This window comes from Acipenser ruthenus, unplaced genomic scaffold, assembly GCF_902713425.1.
Source record: "Acipenser ruthenus unplaced genomic scaffold, fAciRut3.2 maternal haplotype, whole genome shotgun sequence".
Classification (NCBI taxonomy): Eukaryota; Metazoa; Chordata; class Actinopteri; order Acipenseriformes; family Acipenseridae; genus Acipenser; species Acipenser ruthenus.
The window spans coordinates 1-25,122 of NW_026707512.1; the positions used below are offsets into that span (position 1 = coordinate 1).

The 25,122-nt window shown below is 35.5% G+C and overlaps 1 protein-coding gene across 1 annotated transcript; it reads right to left on the reverse strand.

The window, feature by feature from the left end:
• Positions 1-4: 4 nt before the first annotated feature.
• LOC131727505 (thrombospondin type-1 domain-containing protein 7A-like) lies at positions 5-21,908 on the reverse strand (the record flags this gene model as incomplete). The annotated part of the gene is made up of 12 exons (XM_059018918.1): positions 21,683-21,908; positions 19,838-20,072; positions 16,491-16,606; positions 15,327-15,459; positions 14,938-15,041; positions 11,760-11,954; positions 10,258-10,521; positions 3,192-3,370; positions 1,300-1,305; positions 1,050-1,183; positions 590-743; positions 5-70 (listed from the first exon to the last, which is right to left on the reverse strand). Coding segments are annotated over exons 1-12 (1,812 nt in total), but the record flags the coding sequence as incomplete, so codon positions are not given.
• Between the last annotated feature and the right edge of the window lie 3,214 nt (positions 21,909-25,122).

Below are 25,122 nucleotides of genomic sequence, written 5' to 3' on the forward strand. Positions count from 1 at the left end.
AATCTCTTCCTTCTCCAGGCTTCCTTATGGGATATGCAGATCGTGCATGAGTGCTATTTCCACTACAAGACTTCAATAAAGAAAAAAAACAAGTATATTTATGAGTTAGTCAGGGTTTGTCCAGGATTTCAAGATTTTAGATTTTAAACTTGAATAGAAAAATATCAAAAGAAAATAGCATTTTGCACTTAAACAAAATGTTTCATATGGTGGGTGGACTGTGAATCTTTATTTGGACAAAATAAAACAAACATTCTCATTTCACTGCCTCTCCTCTCGAGATTCAAGAACACAGGAATGCATCCTTAATTTCTGAACAGATAATTACATTTTGTATGTGCTAATGCTGTAGACATCCCACAGCCAATAGAGTAAATACAAACTTCTCTCTGCACTATAATGAGATTTCACCAAGAAACTACATTTTTGAGTCAGTCGAAAAATATGGATGTCTAGGTCCTGAAAATGCAATCCACATTCCACATGCTCCTTTGGATAAGATCTTACAGACTCCACCACTCACTTTTTCCTAATACGGATTTGATTGTTTTTTATCCACTGTAATGTCAGAAAATTGCATAGGTCATACCAAAGGACATCGACTCCATGGTGCCCAGTCAGATAAAACACAGTCTTCAGGACAAGGCAGCTTGCTCTCTCTGGCACCGAGAGGCATGTCTTCAGGGTCACAGAGATAATCTTCTACTTGATCCGAGGGCCCATCTATGGTATTTTGCATACATCTTATGAAACCGAATATTGAGAGAAATGTGTTTTAGTAATATGTAGGTGTTTTAGCCATTCATATAAATATTAAGACTGCCACCTTTAAACACCTAAATACTTAGAAAATCCATAAACTATACACGAACAATAAGCAGCAGACAAGTCCTATGTATTTTTCTATTATGTTGCAATCACATACTGACTAAAAGGCATTCTGTTTTATTCTTAAACAAAAATAATAGAGTGTAGCTTTACATGTTTAAACAATGACAGCAATGTTTAATTAAAGGTTCATCTTTAAGACTTAACCTTGGTGGCATTACCTGACTTTTCTTGTCTGTACACCTTCTCCACAGTTCTCCTTCAGATCAACATAGCTCACTTTCCACACACTCCATGGTTCAGCTGCCCAGACATACTGACTGCAGTCACTATGACATGGGACCACTTCATACACCTAGTTCAAGAAAATCAATATGTCTTATATCAATTTAGTATCACAGAAATGTGTAGGCTTGATTACTGTATGCAGCGCTCTTATTAGATATGGCACATGATAATGTGTAGTCTTACCTGGGCCTGCAGAGATGTATGCAATGTATCCAATCAGTCAGAGAGGTACAGGGGACAAAAGCATTGGGGAAAAAAAAAACAGCTTTGTTCAGGCTATAATATATATCTGACAAACTGCTGCATATTATAACAATAGAATGAGCATTTTTACAAAATACAGCTTTCTTTAAACTGACCCCAGGGAGGGCATACCAGTAGGAATAATATTAAAGTGCACCAGTTATTTGATTCACCACTAAAATAGAACCCGATGACATCAAACTACTATACCATGGAAATCTCATGATTTAAAACACTGAAACCCCAAAAGCTAAGATCTAAGTTTTCCATATATTTTTTTTCTCCTTTACAGCGCATCCTTGTTTTTTGCAATGCATACAAATATGGAATGTGGGAGCTGTAGTTGAGTTGCATGGGCATCCCCTCCCACTCAATTTTCTTGTTCTGTGTTTTTACAAAATGGTCATGTACTATACTGTGGTTACATAAAAGTACTCATTGAGGGGTAGGTGTATGTAACATTAGAGTATTTGATCAAATCTTCACCCAAATTGGATGAATCTAGAGGAATGTGCTGCTTGAAACTAACTGGATTTAATCCAAAGGTCTGTCTTTGTCTAGTTTTAGGATGAAATGCCACACTCCAGGAGCATTCTTACATTGCAAACCGCCTGTGAGGATAAAATGAATTGTACTTATAATACTGATTGACTACTTCTGGGAAGGTATCCTATTAGACACTGCAGTAAGCCTGTGCATCAATGTGAGGACAGTACAGATGGTAATTTCACTGATAGTGGTAAAAACGCAACTGCTTTTAAGAAAGGGATGTCTGGGATAGAACAATTCAGCAACAATATTTTCCCTTTTTATTCACTATATTTTATGTTTCCTGAGTTAGCAATTTAATTTTTTTCAACTAATGATAATTAACTTTGAAGATAATTAATGGCAATAAAGATGTCATCTTCTGTAGTTTTAAACCTTCACAGTATTTCGAATATATTGGCATGCTTACAATTACTGGCAATTCCTAGGAAAATTGGTAAAAAAAAAAAAAAAGTTATCAAAGGCAAAGCAAACAATGCAATAGATACAAAACCAAATGATTATCGTAATGAGATAGTACTATTTCTACTACTATAAACGTGTGGCATATCATGTTAAAACCATAGGAAAGTGTACTTAAGCATAGAAAAGAGCAGGCAAGTGTGGTAAACCACAGACAGGTAAACTGCAAAGTTACCATGGTACCGGCATACTTTATAAGGGCTATGTGTTTAATGGGTATAATCAATATCTGAATTTTTTAGAACCTGTTTAGATTAATTAAAGGCAACACTTACAATTATGGCAACAAACACCTTCCAATAACTCATTTAAACCAGTCATACGCTCACACTGGTATGTGTTTTGTAGTAAACTGGGGTAAGCTTGCCACTTTTCAGGACCTACTGTCTTCTTGTGTAAAATGAACAATCAAGAACTACAGGTAGGAAATTAAACAGGGTGGTGCCTGTGTATTTATTTATGTTTACAAAAACAAAAGTCCAACTCCTTCCATGAGTGCTAAACTAAACTTTGTTCAGTTTTTAACTATAAACTGCACAGCTAAGCCATTTACCAGTACCCAACACATATACTCTTCATGTATAAACACAGGACCTTTCATAAGGTTTCCCCACACAGGTCTCTTCTCAGGCCTTAACAGACAGGCCACAACCCTTTAGAACTGCTATATATACACTCACCTGACTGTAATTATGACACTGGCTCAATAAAACAATCAATTAAACAATTATATTGTGGCTGTGCCAAGCAGCCACAAAACACACATTCCCCAGTGTGCAGGGCCTCTGTCCTATCACAGTTTATACAGTAAAACCCTTTACCTGGTTGACATGGTCCAGTTTAGGGCACGGTCTTCCTCCATTGTAAGGTTTTTCACGAAGCCATTTAGAGCGTACTTTCACACCACTTCCACAAGACTTACTGCAGCGTGACCAGTTAGACCATTCGCTAAGTTTACAGTCTGAGGGGCAGGGGATGATACAGGCCTCTTCAATATAGCCTGAAAGAACATTTTGAAAGAATGGGAATTTAGAATGAGCAGATGCAGTATATTATGTGTTCTGACAATTGTGTCTTTAGTGACTGACATTCCATTACAAAATATCATGGCTAGAAGAAAAACTGAAGTAGAAAACTAAGTGACATGTATGCATACATATGGAAAAACAATTACATAAATGCATGCATCTTGACTGAAAAGCTGAATGGTTATATTCAGAGACTGAAAATATAACTATGTTACAGTAAAATATACCCCGGGGTCCTTTGGAAAGTGAATGGCTACTTGAATATATACAATGGACATATTTCTCATGTTTGATTTAACTGCAGTACAAATTAAACAAATATAATGTATTTGCATAAAACATATGAATTACCTATGGCAGTATTATTCTTACAAGGGATATAGGGAGATGTATTTTTTTAATCCTGCCCAGAACCACTAATCCCAGGATACACCTATAGTATAGGGGTGCACCGATAATCGGTAGCCTATCGGCATGGCACCGATATGAGGAAAAAAAAACACAATTGGCCATCGGCAGTTTGTGTTATTTCAGCCAATAACGTACACCGACATTCATGCTTGAATTTCTTCCAGCACAGAATTTAATGTTTGGTCAAGCGAGCTTACTAATGACGCAAGAACACTGAGACAGTAATTTTCCCAGTGCTGTGTAAGGTACGATCATCCTGCAGTAAATATGTCTCAAAAGAGCGGTGTTTGGATTTTCTTTTTAAATATCTGATTTAAATATCTTATAGGATAGTGAGTTGTGTGCAGCACAACAGACTTGATGCTACATTAAATCCAACGATGAACTGTGAGTGTTTATCTTGCTTAATCTACATTGGTTATGGATGTATTCGGCAGCATTTTGAAGCAGGAATTGATTACTGTGCCATTTTATGTTAAGCAATGTATGCTTAAAATAAGAATTTATATAGACCCTATGTCTTGTTCTAGTAATTTACCTGCACTATCTATTATTATCGGTATCTAATCGGTATCGGCGGATATGAGTTGATAACCAACGGCTGTCGGAATCAGACAAGATAATCTTTATCAGTGTACCCCTGCTATAGTAGCTACAAAAAAGACCCCAGGAATGTGTGCAAACTGAAATATGAGTTACCATGAACACAAACAATAACATTCTGCTCATCATATTCAATACTGCAGATATATACTGTACCTCTTGCACTGCACGCTAAGGTTGGTGATACAGCCATGCTCCATGTATGGAGCTCAGTGCATTTGGATGTATATTTCAGAAATAGGTCACTTTGTCAGTTCAGGCTTTGACCAGGTGCAGAAGATACACACAGAATGCATCATTGCATTACTGTTCCTGATCATATGAAGAATGGTCTCAAAACAGTACATTTAATACTGTCATTTTCTGTAAGAAATTCCTTATTACATGTAAACCATTTGCTTCAACTCAACATAATCCCTTCCCCAACACTTGTATTCAGTGTTAATTTGCTGTCTGAGGCTACAGAGAGAGGTCATGGGTGGGCTGTAAGGACCTGTGAACGGGAGAGAAGGAATCTGAGCTGCAAATCTACCTCCCGACCAGAAAGGGCGCTAAGTAAGGTTGGTGATACGCCTTCACGGGGACGGGCCGACTCTATGGTAGGACGGAACCGGAAGTCGGCCATCTTGGGAAAAGGCCGTAGCTGTAAGACTGCTGAACGACTCTACTGTGATCAGCTGTGTTGTGTGCGACGATTGGATAGAGCATGGTGTCGCACTGATCACAGGGAGGAGTTTAGTAGTACAAAGGGAACACAGCTACGTGAGTACGGCCCCTTACGCTGAAACACTAACGCGCCAGAGCACTGTGCTTTTGTTTTGTTTTTGTGTTGCAGATGAGCAGCGAACTCGAACCCGTCCCCGCACTGGAGCACCTGTCACAACCGCAACCGCAACCTCAACCCGTGCCTGTGCTATCGGGACTCTGGATTATTGTTTTGTTCACCCCTTTTTTGTTTCTGGTCCTGCAATTCCAGCGTCCCCAATACCATTGATGGTAGCGGGGACAAACCTCCTTGTTTTGTTGTACATAATAATAAACGGGGACCATTCCCTTTGTAAATAACTCGCTGTTTGGACATTTCATCACCCCTGCATCACTCACATCCTGACAAGACCTCAGAATTAAAGTTAAATAAAACCTTTAGCTACCTCTTACATGTATGGTCTTTGTATCTATAGTATCTCTCTGTCTATGTGTTGGGACAGAGGCAGGTATGCCACTGGAGATAAAGCCACCCCCATTCCTGTTTTCAAACACTGCAGTAACCAATGAGCCACAACTAATACATACAAATCAATAGTAATAATACAATAAAAAATCATGAATAAAAAAGATGTCAGACACTTTTACCCTTAAACATTGTTGCAGTGCACAGCTGTTTAATAAACCGTCAGTAAATCACAGATACCCCTCTAATCCTTACATTAAGCCTTTCAGCAACAGAAAGAGCTTTATAATGTCAGGACAAATCAATGGCTCTCATTTAATCATTACTTTGGGGAACATAATCTCACACTAATAAGGTAGCAGACAAATTAAAATAAACCGTTCTGACATTCTAGGTATAAATAATCCCATATTAACACAAGAGAAATAATAGGGCCTTAACAGAGTTTCGGATTTTACTAGAGAACAGAGATTTTTGGACAGTACCTTTAGAAACATTTCAAAGACTGAAAATTAACAAATCAAAACCTGGGATTTAACAACATGAACTGATGTAGCCAGTTTATATGTGCCTTCATGATCCTATTTAAAGGACTGTCTGTGGAAGTTCAGCATTCTGCATGTTATTATGGTCTAATTGTGTCATTGGTAAGAGTTTATTTAAAATTACCAAATATGCATGGGCATGCATGTGTGATTTATATAAAGGACATAAAGCTGATAAATTAAGGGCCTCATTCACTCAACGGCAGTAAATGACCAGAATTACCGTACGGCAAGGGGAATCCACACGAGCAAAAATGAACCAGCGGTAGCTGTATTCACTAAGCTAATTATATGCACAAATAAAGCAAGCTAAATGATTAATTTTCAAGTTGTCACAATGCACGGAATTCAACACGCGGAATTATCCATGAGGTTTACACACAGTACTATAGGAGATTATATATATATATATAAAGTTTGAGAAAAAGGAAAACTGCTGTGTACCAAAATGATCAATAAGAAAAAAGAAAAAAAGAAAAGGATATTTCAGGTACTTAAAAAGGTAGAATAATTGATTACAAATCAATTATCAGGACGTTTCAGACTACAAGTCCTTCATCGGCTGAATACAAATATATATATATATATATATATATATATATATATATATATATATATATATATATATATATATATACCAACATTTAAAACTTATGTTGACACATTAATTACAATGACCGTGTCATTCCCACAGTCTATTTTGCTGCCTTTAATCCCAAAATATTAAACACGGGAGAAATGTTAACTGTAGACCTGAAATGACAAAACCAAAGCTTTTGTGTTTTTCTTCATAAAAACAAAAAAGATTTTGTTTGAAGTTTTAAAACCACAGATACCATCAAAATATTTGTAAATTATATAACATCACATATGCCACTGGAGCCTATCAACCTAAAAAAAATAATAATAATAATAATAAAAAAAACATTGTATACGACAAAGCATAGACTTAAACAGCTAGTGTTTCTCCCTCTGTTACATTGTCTATTACAAAAGCAGAAACGCAATTGAAATCAATGCCATTCTCCACAAGTGTCTTAATGATGCAGTGTATCTACTAAGTAATCAGTAAGCTCCTCAGAATTAGCAGATGTAAAGCTCTGTGGGATGAAAATAATGTACAAAACACAGTTGCCTTGATCATCAGTGGCCTCGTCGCATACAGGCAAAACAGACTCAATCATTCATTTTGCTATTTAAATATTATTTGTGTGCTACTCTCGACTATGTGTGACACTGTTAGGCACCCAGCTCCACAATTGGGGATTTCTTTCATTTAAAAATGTTGTAAGATTTCATTGGACAGCCATTGTATCGGTATCTTCGCTGCACAAAGGCTTCCTCTAATTCAAACGTGTTGACATTACGTGTTTCTCCACTTCCTGTGCTCTTTTTAAATAATCCTGTGATTGTGACATGCTTGTTCGGTAATTGTTTAATCTGAACTTCAAGTTTGATTTTCTTGTTTTTATGTACTGTGCTGTCAAGATGCTTGTCAATAGTACCTTTCCTTAGATGATCCAAAGACACATTACAAGTTGAGCAAAACATAATCCCACCATCTGCATGCAATGTCCCCTTTTCGTAGGTCTGAACACGATCTTCTGTTAAACTTCCCGCCTCTGACTTGCATGTTACGTCATTGTACAGTATGAGGAATTCGCCAATCATGAAGCCAGTGTTTGTTTGACCCCGTTGCCCTAATAACCAAATGCACGGCACTGATGCCAGACTGTGTACAGCTACTGTAGCGCTGCTTCTACTTGATAAAAGTATGAAATGAACAGGTTAGGTCAAGAGTAATGTAAAATACTGTAAGGAAAATAAAATGCATATTTTTCACGGTAGGCAGTCAAATACATGATTTCTGTGAAATTCGTGATATTGTGAATTTTCCGGGGACCTACATATAAGGCTAGTATGATCTGTGCTCTATCTGTATGTGCAAATCATTATTCAATTGTCACTTCATACTTTTCTTTGCTTGTGACAGTTTTGCTATTATGCTTAAAGAACATGCTTGCTGCAATAGTAATTCAATCTCAAACACAATTATTTCATTGATAGCCCCGTGTTGCACCAGTTAGTAAATCAGACCCAAAGTATTTTTTGGTGGTGTGCTGTTGTGTACATGTGACATTATGGTGTCTTGTGTGTGTCTTTTTTTGACAAGCCCTGCGTTGCGTATGTGCGACAAGGGGAGACACTTTTTTTGAAGTACGTCACTTCCACGACTTGCTTCACTGTTTGGAGTGGTTCGTTTCCAAGTGAACTGGAACACGTTTAGTTTCACATGGCAAAAAGCTGAAACGGAGCGAAGTGACAAAAACGTACCGAGTCCCCTTCCAAGCAAACCGAGCCCACCATTTCAAGTGATTTGGTTTGATGCGATTATGTGGTTCTCAGAGGTTTCACATTTAACTTCAAGCAAACCGAACTGCACTTCAATCCGCATCAAAGGGTCAAACGAACTAGGTGTGAAAGTGCCAACACAGAATCTCGTGTTCCTTTTCTTTGAAACTATGTTGTGTTTCTGAAAGGAGAATCCACCCACTAATCACATACGTAATTAAAATCTTCTTTAAATAGCCCTCTTGTCTATTTATTTCTTAGCAGACGTCCTTATCCAGGTCTATACCTCCTTGTCATTTCTTTGTTTGGTCCTCCTCTTTCCCTGCCTCCAACTTTCAGCTTGTGTCGATGTGTTGCATCTGACCAGAAAAGAAAAATATGTAGGTAGGTTCGAAGAGAGAGAGAGAGAGAGAGAGAGAGAGAGAGAGAGAGAGAGAGAGAGAGAGAGAGAGAGAGAGACAGAGAGAGAGAGAGAGCCTGTTGGAGTACAGGAGGACAGTAGGGGGAACTGCAGTGTGCAGTTTTTCAAGTGTGAAGGGACAAACAGCAGAGGTGAACGTGCATGGAGGAGTAGCAACTAACAGGTTTTTTGTTTGTTGTTTGAAAATAATTCTTGTAGTATTGAGTTAAACAGCAGTTAGCAGCAGTTTTCCAGTTTCTACATGCAACTATTTACTTGATTTATTGGAATAACAAACATTCAAGGGCAGTCATCCAGAGCAGGGGAGGATCGTCTTCAGCATTTGATCGGGTTTGAAACAAAGTGTTTGTTCAATTTTTTATTTTTTGGGACTTGCTGGTTTATACTGGCATTAATTTTCATTCAATCAATATCCATTACATCATAGTTCGGCCAGCATATAGGGGCAGCTATCGAGCTCCAATGGACAAGGCAATGGGCCAAATTATATTACATTTCATTATTGACATGGTCTTTTGTCAAATGCAATAACAAAAATGATCATTTTAAATCTTTTTTTGGATGTCTCCCTTCTGAAAGTGCTGTTATGACAACTCATTGCTTGAAGAAAAAGCTTTGCTTATAACTGACAACTACAGAAACACTAATACAATGTTTGTAGTCCAATTCAAAGCGTTTTAAAGAAAAACAAAACAAAACATTGTGGTCAAAAGGTAAACTTTATGAATAGTACCTGTTCACATTCCAGAATTCCAGTCTCCCTGTTTATTGTCAAATGTGATATTTGGAATTGTAGTTTCCAAGTACTAGCTGTAGAAGTCCCTAAACCTGAACAAATCATCCAGATTCATGTCTGAACAGTTTTTTAAATAAAATACTGAAATAGCATTAGAATCATTAGAATACAAGCTTGTTAAAGTGCTGGAAAGAGAAGAAAGTCATTCTATGCTAGAAGAGTTATAAATAAAATAGTGACACGCCAGGACCTATTTCAGACATGTTCAAACAACACACGATCAGTGCAACAATACAACAATGTGAGATTAGTGGCGTGCTTCAGTGTACTCATCAGGAGTGCAGCCACTGTTAAGCAATACATACAGAGAAACAATACATTAAGTAAATACTAATATCACTGACTATACTGTAGGTCGGTGCACATAATAGATGTTGCCTAACAAGCTAAGAGAAGCTCTTTATGTTGCAGCCAATCAAAGGGCTGAACATAACTCTCAAATTCCAATGCACAGGATGTCAACTGAGGTTCACAGTGAACATGGGATCTGTGAGTACCTGGTGCCCAGCATTATGATTAAAACAAATATGGTGGATAGCATCTTTACGTTTATAACTCACCGTGGCTGTTACACCGAGAGGTTTCCACTATGCGGTTATTCTGATCATAGCAGACCATGGCCTGGCTGCGATAGCCCTGTCCACACTCCTTGATGTCCCCCAGGACCTTCATTCCCAGGATACCCTCCACCTTCCCATCTGGCAGAATGCAGTCAGACCAGTTCCCCACCGGCTGGGCGTTGTACTTGTCACAAGGGCAGTACTGGGTCTCAGTGAGGGGGAACATTTGGTTGTTTCTGCATTTCTCTCTCTTCTTGCTTTTCCCTGGAAATTAAACTCACTTGTCATTGCCATAGTTTGTAAAATGTATTTTAAAATGGTGTTGATCAGTGAAAAAACGGAACAAATCTAATTTAAGCCAGAACTAATTAGTTCTTATAAGCTGTTAATTACTCCACCTTATTCCTATAGTGTCTTTCCGGTATTTAATGTCTTCATATGTTATTTTTGAGAGAGATTAGCAAAACCTTTCATAAAAAATGTGATTGTCTTTATATAGGCAAATTAATATGGGAAATAACCAATGCTAATTCTGACCATAACCTGCCTCTGCCACTACCACAAAAGATCAACAACAAAGAATTCATACAGAAAACATATATATTTTGTTTCTCTATGTTTGTGCTGCATAATGGTTTATGTTAATACACCACATTATCATTATCTATGAGAACTAGCAGCAAATTGGTCCCCATGGCAGTAATTTTCCTCCTTATCTAAAGACAAATATGGTAACCCAGGTCCTTTTAAAATGCATTAATTTGACAAAAAATCTTTAGGGACTTTTGCACGGATTTGTAACCCATGAATTTGTCAGGATATTCTCATTAATCTATTTGGTGATTTTTTAAATTTTTTTAGGTTCTGATACAGTATGGTCCTCCGTGGATCATTTGATCATTCATAAAGAAAAATCATCCATGTTTTGGTAACTGTAGTACACTCATTTGGTTCATGAGGTTAGTAGCAGTTATCACAGTAATGTTATGCATCCCTATCATGAGGTCTCTATGGACCTTTGAAGGATCCTTTTAAGGTTTTCAGCAGTGGAAACCCTTATGTTTTTTTCATAGGATATGAAGAAAATGAACACCTGTTATAATACATTATGAAAATATCATGTGAACTAAAGAGAAAAATAAGCCCCAGAAGGTAACCTTTATTTATGACTGCAACTTGTACCAATACAGTAAGAATATCAAGTCAAAACTGACTCAGCATGCAATCTAAATAGTAGAAAACATGTATCTCGAATCGTGCTTTTCTTTTTTTTAATTTAGTAGTCGCCAATTGTTTTTATCATTTTCTCCCCAATTTGGAATAGTCAATTATGTTTTTTAGGCTCAGCTCACCGCTATCACCCCCGCGCTTTCATTCAAGTTTCTTAAGATATTTTAAAACATACTTTATTTTCCAGCATTAACAGTACAATCAAGAGGGACAAACTAGTCAATAAGTAATGGATTTCCAGTTTGTTCTTCTCTTGCAGGATTTTTACTTACCGACAAGTGCTCGTTTTCTGGTTCTAACTCCTGCACAGTCTGCACTACAAGAAGAGAACTTAGACCAGTTGGTTAACTGGCAGTCATTCTGGCAAGGCAGTTGGCATGGTTGAGTAATAGGAGGCATAAATCTGCAATTCTTCAAGCACTCGCCAATGTCAGCTTGTCCACCATCTTGCTTGCGACAGGATATTGCTGCAGACAATCAAATATGACAGTCATTGTTCACACAATATTAAAAAAAGAACAACATGCATGTAATCCATTTTGTTTATCTATTCTGAAGGGGTATGGCATCTTCTAATGGGTGGAATCACCCCCATATTTGCACACTGTCTTGATGTGTAGCCCGGTCTATTCAATGGGCCTAAATGTACTGGTTTTAGCATAGAGTTTTACAGATTCACTAGAATGGAATATCAGTGTCCTTAACACAAAATAGGTAGCCCATTGAGAGGATCTAACCTGGTTCTCTATGCTGAGAGAGCTACAATATAGTAGATACAGTGTATTTGCAGAGAAGACAGAAGCAACTTTATATTACTTTATCATTTTACTCAAGTCAGAATCTTGCTCTTATTGTATTACTTGTATTGTAACACTTGAAATGTATTTGCTTACGATTGTAAGTCGCCCTGGATAAGGGCGTCTGCTAAGAAATAAATAATAATAATAATAATAATAATAATTATACTGGCAAGTGTTCATTACTTTGTAGCCTGAAAAAATGCCAACGCATGAGTCAACATCAGGCTAAGGTATAATCATGGCTATGGTATAGCTTCCAAAGCAAGAAGTCCAGGAATATAATGCTCAATCAAACATTGACAATGCTCATTTACAGTGCGTCTCCCATGGTTACCTAGAATTAAAATTAGTTAGAGGGCCATTCCATGAAAATGTTATGTTTAATCCATTAATAAGTGATCAATATTGGACTAATGATAATCCAATGTAACAAACTTTACATTTCCATGGACTGGTCTTTTCACTAATTTTAGTGCAGAAGAGAAACAGGGATCTGAGAATTTAAATTACCATATATGCCTAAAGTAAACTTTAAAAATAATTGTGATACATTTAATAGTTTGTTGTTGTGCTATTAGTTAAAACAGCAGGAGTCTTGGAATAATAAAACCATCCAGTACATCACTGGAAAGCTATAGCGTATTAAGCAAATAGTAAAAAATATATATATACACTAAACATCCTGATAATTGCAAAAAAAAAAAAAAAAACAGTACATGCCTCAAGATGCTCCACTGACCTCATATATCGAACACCTGCACACAACACTGAATAATTTATTATGCCTATTATCATAATATATGTTGTGTTTCTTGCACCCTTAAACGAAACACACACAAGACCATTTTCTTCTTTACTACTTTTTTTTGCACCAGTCCAAGTTAAGTGTTTAATAAAGCAATACGTATTATTTATTTAATACGTAAAAACAATACACTCTTTTCTACTCACGGAGAGGTTTGCGTGGAGCAGTGTCTCTTTCAGTGATGGTAAAGCTTTTTATATACATCTTCTTGTATTTCTTATCTTTGTAGTAAGTTACGACTACAGTACATTTTTATTTTGAAGTCCATGGACATACTCACACGTCATCTGTGACGTCACCTACTTCTGTTCAAATTATTCATTTCTTAAAGGCACAGTGCACAATGCAGCACGATGCTGCAGATATCGTGGAAACGAAGTAATTGCCAAGTGTGTGTGTGTGTGTGTGTGTGTGTGTGTGTGTGTGTTTTCTTTCAAACTCGTGTCCAATTATTATTATTATTATTATTATTATTATTATTATTATTATTATTATTATTATTATTAGTAGTAGTAGTATTAATAAACATATTTTTATTATTTTTACTACCGGTACTTGTAGTAGTTGTATGTAATAGCATTCACTGATATTCAAACGAAACAGTAGTACAACACCGATTTTTTAAATACCGGCTGGGGATTGGTCAACAGCTGTTTTCATGTTGCTTTCGGCAGTCCCTCCTACTCCTGCAAAACTTCTCTCTGCCCCTTTTGTGGATTGGAAATGGCTAGTTTTGGTTTCGGTTTTGTATTATGCTACTATCATGCATTATGCACTTTCCACTGTATTTAATGTATTATGCATTGTTTTTTTTTTTACTGTATATCATGCATTATGCATTTCTCTGTATTTAAAGTATTATGGATTTTCTTGTTGTTACTGCATCTTGTAAAGCGCTTTGTGATGGTGGTCCACTATGAAATGCGCTATATAAAATAAAGATTGATTGATAAAGAAAATGTGATATGGAAACTCTTTCGCAAGAGCGATCAGGGTTTGATTTGATCCGGCCCCTTAGTTCTAAAAATAGAAAATTGGAAAATATTGTATTTAACACATTAAACATTATTTTTTTAAATAATGTCCATGTTTCCTGTAAAGTGATAATACTTAATGTACCAGAGCTTTCACTTCTTTTCTTACTGCAGCATTGTGTCTCACCTTCATAGGGATTAACTTAAAAGGACTTAATAAATTATTGATTAATTGAGCAGTTTAATTTAACCAGTGGTTCTTTGGCTAGCAGGGTTCTGTAAAATATGTAACCATCACACCAGCGGAAAGCACACTAAGTGCATGTTTTAGATGCGCCACTCCAAGGTTATTAAAAATGAATGTATTTTTTTTTGTTTGTTTCATTCATACCTTTCCAATAGTCTACTGGTGCGACATTAGTTTAACAAAACTACATTGAGAATTCTTCTCAAAAGGATTTTAATTAAGCACTCCAACTAAATATCTTTAGTGATAGAGGAAAGTATAATATGTTGAGAGAGGCCCTGAAAACTGTATTTTATGTTGTGACATTTGCAATTTTAATGATCTGGAAATTTTAATTGCATTATTTATTTCAATATTTGTCATTAGGCAAACTGTGGTCCATCTGTTATTTATTCAGTAGAGTTAAAAAATATAATTATTAAAGTTTTAAAAAGATACAACCACGGCTAGAGATATAGGATTGAAGCCCACACCCCAATTATTTCTGTCAAGTAAACAAGAGCTCTATTTAATTGTTTTTTTAATCCCATTTTGTGAAGATTACATACATCTATTCATTTCTTTGGATTGAGAGCAATGTTCTGTACAATGGAGTGTGTTGTATGAGACATTGGATGAGCATACCTCTTGTTTGTAGTCCTGGGCCACATGTCTCATGAGTTCCAGGACTGTCTTGACGTACATACCATGGCACTAACTGACAGCGACGCCATTTATGGGTCTTCCATCTACAAAGGAGGTTACATAAAAAAATAGATTTCACTCAAAACCTGTGATGCAAGATGGCAGAAGCTGACTCTTAACAAGCCGCCATTGCTTTGACAGCTGGTTACACACAGTAGATCTGATTCACACTGATCTTGGACTACCATCCGATAGCCATGAAAAGTGGTATTATGAGTGGATTCTTCAAAAGTGTTTTTTATTGTTACAACTTGGTAATGGCAATAAAACAATTGCTTAATCAGAAAGACTGCAACATGTATTTTTGTGTGTTAGTTGAGAGGACTTACCTGAAACCAGGGCACACGGATGAGGTCTCACATTCCTTCTCCTCATACAGTACTTCAGGACAATCCTGGCCACCATTTGCTGGCAGCTGGATGATGACACGATTACGAGACTGTTTCTTTATTGAACGATCCCCTATAAGATTAATACATATATTCATGATATATATATATATATATATATATATATATATATATATATAGAGAGAGAGAGAGAGAGAGAGAGAGAGAGAGAGAGAGAGAGAGAGAGAGAGAGAGAGAGAGAGAGAGAGAGAGAGAGAGAGCAAGAACTGAGAATTCAAAAACACCTCTCTATATCTCAGGAGAACAGGATCCAATACTTAATGAAGAAGAAAAAAAGTAATTGACAAACTGAAAACTTTAATAATTAGCTACAATGTTTTGGCTTCCTCCTTCTTCAGATAGCATGGTCGAAACAGCAAGGTAGACAGATGTTGTTGTTTAAGTCCACGTTACAGTCAAATGTGAAATACATACTATTGTCTTAGTCGAGCCTGTTGACCATAAATAACCATTACTTTTCAAGTGCAGTTTCTACAAATATGTGTATTGGTATTCGTAGGCAAATATATTTTAGGAACATCATAAATGCTTAAGAAAACAAAAAAAATCAAGACAGTGCTGTTGAATACTGCAATTACCTAGATTTATGCTATTTGTGCAAATTAGGGAATTTCTTCTTCAGAGATTGTTTACAGCATCTGTTGCCTAGCTGGTATTTTATGACTTTGTTCTTGGAAATTACTGAGACACATTTGCATAAATGAGCTGACAATGTCATAAAAGAAACTGAATATCATGATTTTACAATGTTTTTTTTTTGTAAAAAGAATGGATACTCTGGTTTTTAAGTTATGCGTTTTACATTGTGTGAATCTATAATTTGCATTCTGTAACAAATGGCTTTAAACATATTTATCTGGGCTTTGGCACAGGCTGCTGCTTGTATTCTGACCAAAATAAGGATGACACAATACGGCAGCACTGTATTTATTTCATATCTATTACTTACCATTTACTTATTACTTTACAAAAAACATTGTGCTTTTAAACATCCCTAAAGGGTTTGGTAAGTTGAGGCCCTACAGTATTTGGAACAGCAAATGGAATGGGCCCACATTGTACGGGGCTGAAGAATGGCATTACCTTCTTGACATGACGATGGGCAGGGAGTCCAGTCACTATAAGGTGTTACAATACAATCCTTCTTGCATGGCAACAGACAAGGCCTCACTGTATCAGGCCGAAGACTCTCAGGGCACCTAAAATAATAAGCCCATCTGGTAAACTTCATTCTGTATGTTGCGTTCATAATATTTGTTTTTCAAACTTTTGAAGACCATTTAAAAAAACTACATTTCTATAGTTCAAAAATAATTTTAAAAAACATACTGAATCAAAACACACTTCTAAATAAATCACAGTAGTTAAAGCGCTGTGCCCATTGATACAAACCATAATCAAATTAACTGTTAACATGATATTCCCAATCAAGAAACCTCCAAAAATAATTAGAATACACCTAGAGCTGTTTCGTAAAAAAACAAAGTTTGCATAATCAAGGTTTCAATGTACACACTTATCTTACTGTACTGTACAGTATATCATTATGCATGTTATCTTCTTCTAGAGAGGAGCACAATTAAATAGAGGCCAGGTCAATGCTGGAAAAATAATCATCTCAAGATATCCAGGGTCCATATGATACTCAATAAAACATTAATCCCATGATTTCAGACACACAATTGACTTCCTCAAGGTCAGATCAAAGTGAAGTGATACAAGGTGATGAGGCCTTTCACAGAGCCAGATAAGCCCAATAGTGTCATTTCAGTTCTTTATATCACACAGCGATAATCCTTTTTATCAGAAGAATCTGAGTCTGGTTCTGACCTACTTGTTTATGTGCACTGCTTTTGTTTAATTTTTGACTGTTTTTTAAATACATGTCTGTTGTTGAATTCCAGTGGATCAAGAGAAATATGGCAAATTGTTCAGCTGAATGAGGTCTAGTAATCTGATCTTTTGGCATATCCACAGGGGTTTTCAGTGATGTCCATAAAGTGCTGGGTAGAGATTGTATTTCTCATCCCATTGCCCGGATGGCTCAGATCATCAGTGTCAATTGTAATGCTCTGAAGTTGAGCGAGAGCCTCAGGGGTATTTAAATGCTGGCCTGGATGATGGCACTGCACTGCTATAAAGTGAGACCTATGAAAACAGATTTATTTTTTTAATACCATTACCAGTGGCAAATCTCTTGCAGAGACACAAAATCCTTTGGCTTTTTTTTATTGTGTTTTAAGTTTGACTTTGCGACTCCACTGTCAAAATACATTTTACCACAGTAGTTCTGAGTATCAATAGTAGGTCTACTACTATGTATTAAATTTCCGACAGTTAAACATTAGGGAGAAGCTGCTTACTTGCTCTTTGCACAGCAGAAAATACCATAATAACAACGCACTCTACTTTGAAATCCAGTATCCAAGCTGGTATAGCCTATTATATCCTACTTTATGAATACACACTAGTGTTACTTAAGTAAATCAGAATATAGTCAGTCTCATCTTGTAAACGTGTGGGGAATATTAAGTAACTATACAAACAATGAAGTAAGGATACAAATTGAAAATATGTGTTAAACAAATAAACTGGCTTATTGATCAGCAGAGAGTATTGGAATTCCTAAACATGATTGGTTCAGCATAGACTAACTCAATTAACTTTGAAAATAGTGAAAATGATCTGTATAATGCAAATCCATATTTGCTACCAACATAACCAAAAATAACACTGCATATGTAAGCAATAGAAACATGATTCAAAAGTAAAACATGTTTCATTGCAATTAGAAACTGGTAAACATCGCCTTTACTGTTGTTTTAAACACTTTAAATCTCTAATTTATAGATTTATTTACCCTTTTAAGTATTGCTTTCCTTCCGTCTCACTTTTTTTTTAAAAGATAAACTGTCTATCTGAATGTTTTGTGACCATCTACCATGTTGGGGAGCCTGGCAGTGGAGCTTCTGCTTGGTGGATAAGGTTTCTAAACAGTACTAAATCATATGAATCCTGCTTTCTCAAAAGATTTTGTCTGACTATCTTTAAAAAAAATGTATGGCACTAAAAGGAATTTTGATATAATAACTAATTATCTACAATAAGTGTCAGTAACACTTTGAATTCGTTTACCCAACCTTCAGACATAAAATTACATATATTTATGTAGCCTCTTTCTCACAAAAGAAATCAATAAACAAACCTAATAATAACAAACAGAGATGACACCAGCAAAATACATCTGTCCATATGATTAAGAACATGAGTACATTTAGTATACACGCAACGATCCTCTTTGTTATTTTGCTTATAGTCAATTGAAATATGTTCAAAATTATTTAAAAATAAATTAATTTTTAGAAGCCTATTTAGCTTAGTGATATAATTTAACTTTTATTGTTTTCATAATGATACCCCATGTTATGTTAATGAATGTCATTATCCAAATGCTCATGGACCAAAATTGCATTACATTTTAAATGCAAAACAGATACATTGAATTAATTTACAGAGCAGAAAACACACCGCACACGCAGAAATCAAAGAATTCTCTTATTAGGTTGGCATTTATCACCCGTTAAAGATTAATTCAGTTCTGTACTTCTTTTTTTTCAAACCATTAAATCCGCTAATTATGTTTCATTTTGTTTATTCTGTGATTATGCTTTTATCCAGACATAACTGAATACCAGTACAGTACTTTATAAAAATGATCCACTGAAGCATCAAGGGCGGGTGTAATCTGTTACACTTATGTTGATGCAGTTATGTTAGCTCATGACTTCAATGTATTTGTCTGGAAATGACAAACTAGACTCTACTTCTTATAAGGAAAAGGCAATAGAAGATACTTCTTGTCAGTGCTAAATACAGTGGAATCCCTCTATTAGGACCTTCAAAGGGAGTATAATGGTCAGTAGAAGGCAGGCCACAACAGAAGATCTTCAATTTGACTTTACATTGAAAGGGACAGACAGACAGTGATCTTGGTGAGGTTGAGTGTGTACTGTTGTATTGACACACTGATCAAGGCACTAGCAGAAACATTTGTCCAGTTAACTCAGTTAATTTATTAGTGTTACTTTGTGTGTGTACAATACACCAGCAATACACCACAATGGTCTTCCCAAGATGTTTCAATATTTTATAACCTCAAATGTAAAATATGAAACTATTTATCTCTTTTGTATTAAGTATCAGTAGCTTTTGTCCAATCAATATACCCATTTCAGTCCCATTAAAAAAAAAAAAAAAAACTAAATCCCCATTGATCTTTCCAACTGTTGTGAGAGAGGAGAGATGTATGAAACACATTTTTCCTGTCGTCTGTCTTTTTCTTAGAAATATTAAATAAAAGGAAGGAAACAAAAAGATAAGGATGTGGACAGTGAAAATGTAATTTCTTTGTAACGAGCCTTATCTCTTACTTCTTTGGTGGCACCTGTCCCACGTTGACCCTCACACAGATGACCTTCCTTGTCTGCATTCCGACTGAGCAGGTGGGCTCACCGCTCCAGCTGGTGCTAGAATTAATAGTTGATACTGATGGGTCCTCTATGCACTGGCCCCAGGTCCCAGTTTGCCAGTGATAGACAGTGCAGGGGTGGTCATTACAGCTGCGGACTTCCTGCAGAGCGCTGCTATTCGGGCACTGAACTCCCCCTAAAACAATTAGACAACAGACATGTCAAAAGAATAGATTTTAAGCAATACGTGAGTTTGAACAGGTAGAAACAATTATAGTCAATGTATCTGAATATTTGGGGATGGTAAAATGTTCTGCTAGGGTAAGACCATTTTATGGAGGGGGTGCAGATTACAGAAAGTAATACTGAAGAAAATACTGTATAACTGAAATGATCTTAAAATGTCTGGAATTGAACAGTGAAACCCACTCATCTGAGAGTAATGTATTATATTACCATGCTGCCTCTGCTTATGGTTTTTCATGGGAGTCAATATAATGAAAGGTCAGAAATCCTTTAAACGTAATCCTTTAAATTTAACACTGGTACTGTATGTGTCCACTAAATAATAAACTGCCCACATGGAACAAAAACATATTTTTAATATATTATAAGAAATTGTATGATACTTATATTTTCCCAACATCATTCTTGAATTAAATAGAATATAATAAAAATATATGATCAAGATATTTTATACATTTTTAATACACCAAAATTGGCCCCTTTTCTAGATATGAAAAATACATGAGATATATGATAAATATATGTTTATATATGTTAAAATATATGCTTTTAAAATATTAAGTAAATATATTGAGAAATATTCATATCAGAAAAATGCATTATGTATACATTTAAAATATGACATTTAATATACAGTATGTACTTGTGCATGCCACATAAAAAACAAACAATATTGCAGACAAGCAGAGCACTTAAAATCACCTTTATGGATTAATAAATGAAAGAACACAGCTCTTTTTCTTTTTATAACAACAGAGGTGTTATTTGGCAGATATTGCCAAGAACAGTGACTCACCATTCACCATTGAATGGTTAAAAAAAGTCAACTTCAAACACAATTTTAAGTACAGATGGCTGTTTTCTATAATGGTGAATATACACCATTAAGGTCTAAGATGTTGCTCAGATAATAACTGCACAAGACAAATGCCTCTTACTACATAAAAAAGGTAGAAAACTGAACAACCATTCAATGTGTGCTGATATCTGATTAGTAGCCATTCTAACAGGAATCATCTATATATTATGTGAGAGAGTAATGAGTTCCTTTAAGTGCGTGTCTGTTTTTAGTTTTTTTTTTTTTTTGGCTACCATGCTCGTGGAATCAAGGTTTTGAGGTGCGTATTATAATTAAGCCTTGACATAGAAATTCTACCTGCATTTTATACTAAAGCACAGTCATTTGGGATTTGAAACTGGAAATAAAAGGCTTGGCTATTACTGAATGAAATCAAGGCAAAAGGCAAAAAGGAGTTCATGTTTATGTAACTACTTCTTCTTATTAACAATAGCAATACTACCACTACGACTAATATCTCATTGAATAATCAATTATAAATATAAAACTGTATACATAATGAGCTGTCAGTTATTTAACCTTTGAGCCCAGATCAAATGACCCTTTCACCACTGTTTATGTTAAGTACCCAAGTACTGTTGTTACAGGATAGCATTGTAATATAAGGGTTGGTGAACCTTGATAACAATGACTAGAATGGTGTTGCACACAGTACATGATATAGACTTAATGAAATATCTGGGGAAATAGATTATATTTACCTTCACCTGCATATGCCAAAATAGAGCGTGCCCGCGTCTGTTTCCCTTCAGTGGTTTTTCCTGAGCAGGTGTGAGAGCATGAGGACCATTTTGACCATGTGCTGAGCACACAGTCCTTTAGGCATGGGACTTCACAGACAATAGGAGTGGGATAGATGGCATCCCCACACAGCTGTCTGTCTACCTCCTCTCCTGGGGATGAAAGAGCCACAAAACAGTCCATCATTGCTGAATAAGCAGGAAATGTCAACAATCCTGCCCAGATGGGCAGAAAGGCAAATTAGAGCCAGTTAATGAAAAACCAAGGTAAACACATTCCATGCAGAAACAAATTACTGAAGACAGATCCTATTGTATTGTACATATCACATTAAAAATGTCAAATTCTATGCTTAAATAGACAGACTGACAGATATACATAAAGATTGCTCAAATAATCACAATTATAATAAGTATCAAACAGTTTCTTGGAAAAAAAAATTGTATTATTTTGTCCAATGCATTTGTCAAGTATTTACAATAATTGTGTTATCAGCCATCACACTTGTCCTTATGCATTAATTAGAATTATATAATCTTTTTGTTCAAATGTATCTATGTCAAATTCTGACTAATGTAAACAACATTAATGATGTACACCTGTACATTTGCCAGTTTAATATGAATAGCTCTGTATTCATCCATAGTTTATTATATCTGATTACAAAAACTGGCCAAGAAAATATACTGGTATATCAAAAACTAGAAGTGCCAGTATGTTGCATTTTATCCTTGAACAACAAAGCATTCCCCAGTGTCACATGAATAAGTAGTCACTGTAAAGACTGTATAGCCATATATATATATATATATATATATATATATATATATATATATATATATGAAGCCTGTATCTGTAACTTGATCTTTCATGTGAAGAAACTCAAATCATATGGTCTGTATCATTAATGTAGCAAGGTTCGAACAATGTGGAAGTAAAACTGGACATCTGTAATTAAGCTTTACTGAGGGAATCATAGAATGTAAATGTTTACCAGATATGCAGACAACTCAAAGAGTTTGTCTGTATTCAACAGGGAACTAAAACGTCACATGACCGAAATAGGTCAGTAAGTTAACTCTTTGTGAACAGGCCCTGTTCTGTTCATTATCTAAACTAGTGACATTCAAAACAAGTTAAACAATCAAAAAAACAAACTTTTTTGTAAAAAAATAGATAGGCACAGTCACATGGAAATCACTGTGCCTTGATACCAAAGATAAATCATCTCTGAAGTCTAAATCTAAGTAGTACTGCTACAGTTTGTGTGGGAAAAGAATTCTGGCAAATATGTAAAAAAATCAATTGTGAGCCAATTAGAAGAAAGACAGTATGACTGATGAGAAACAAGGAAAAGTTCATATAGTATTAGATACTTTATACGGTAATGACTGCCAACTTTTCCTGGAATATAAGATGAAGACACACTTAAAACAGACTTAGTAACCTGAACCCATGCTTCATTTATGACCTTGGAAAAAACAGTGGTGACTCACTGATCTTAGAGTCTGAAAGTACTGCTTGTAGAACCTTATTTATCTTGAGGTACATGATTTAACATAAACATAACTACCAAAAGCATACTTAGCCTCGTAGAACAATTAAATTTACACTGGGGCAATTATGTATTGCATGTATACATTAGAATAGCGTTACAAAAAGACCCAGACCACCATTACAACTGTTAGTTACATTAAAGCAATCCATCTCTATGGCCTTTTTACAGAATTGTACACAGATACTGTATATAGACAACCAAAGTTACTATAGGTTGTTAGAGGACAAGGCTAACAGTATTTTTAAAAACTAAATTAGAAAAAGGGGGTTAAATAGTAAGTATACTACAAACCATAAATTTCATGAATTCAGCTTACAATATGTAGGCTAAATGATCCAACCTAAAATGTCATTCTTCAGATACAAAAGTCATTTTACATGTCTGTATTACTGGTATGTTTAATCAACAGAAATGCTACTATAATGCACTCAGCTGAATCGAAATACAATATAAATGAAGTAAACTGCACAATACAAAACAGATCATATCATCATCTTAGCTGCAATGACTAGGCACATAAGGACCCTGACTCCGATAGCTCAAGGTTTCTCAAGGTTTCTATTGACAATGTAGCTGTTCTGAAGAGGACCTTACACAGAATCTCATTGATCCCTCGCCCAACTATCACCACTTGCTTTTGTTAAGTGGTTTAATCAATGTCATTGAGGTGAAGAAAAGTAAGTAAGCTGAAATTCTCTGTGGAAAACAAATCAATTTCCATCACGAGACTACATTGCATCAAGCAACTCAAGTCTAAACAGGCTGCTGAGAGACAATGGTGATCTCAATGGTCTCAAGCAAGAAATTCAGTAATTAAACCAATACGTTCTCTTTATAAGCAAGCTATAAAAATAAAAAAAAAACAACTTGTGAGATACCATCACTGTAACATTCTAAATAAGTACCAATTGCTGAGTTTTGATAATTATGTCAACTTTTCTAATGCGAAAATGGTATTTAAAACTTTGCATGGATTATGTACTCCACCGTTAAACAAATTCATGAAAAAGCTCTCTGAAGGTACTAAGAGGCTCACAAGGGAAGCTCTATGTGGGAATTGTAAAGTGGAAAGGTGTAGAACAGCATTTGCACAAATAGCTCTCTCTATAAGAAGAACTTTATTCTTCAACTCACTTCCTTCAGAAATTAAGGTTTTAAGGGATTTTAAAATATTTTGCAACAGACTTGCTTAAAACATCAGTTATGTAATCATTAATTTATTCAGGATGTATCGGAATTTGAATTGTGTATACTGGATATTTATATAAATTGTAATGTAACTTGATTATGTAAGTGCTGGTTGTTATGCACTTTTAATAGGTAATTTCTGACTTTAATGTTGTAAGTATTTTTAATCAAATATTCAATAGGAGGTTATTGTTATAGTTTAGAGTAGAAGTAATATGGAGATTTATTACAGTTGTCATCAATGTCTGCCCGGGGACTGTCAATAGAAATCAGCCTACTGGCTAAATTAAAAATGCAATGCATCTTGTGTCATGTAAGTGACACTTATGTTATAATTGTATGTGTCCCCGATAAATAAGTACAATAAACAAACAAACCAGTGGAAGTGTTTGGTTAACAGATAATTTGGAATAGCAATCTTGGGGCAAACTGTTGGAATATTGAATATTTCAAATACCTAGTTGGTAGATATTTTTCTGAATACTGTGTACTAAGACTGTTGTATACTTTTGTTAATGATTATATTTAACTGTTGGTACTGGCTGACCAATACCCAGATAAACCTAGAATATGATAAGTAGAGGCAAAAGGCTTACATCCAATATCTTCACATTTCAAAAGATTCTACCACTGTGAAGATTTGATAACATTACT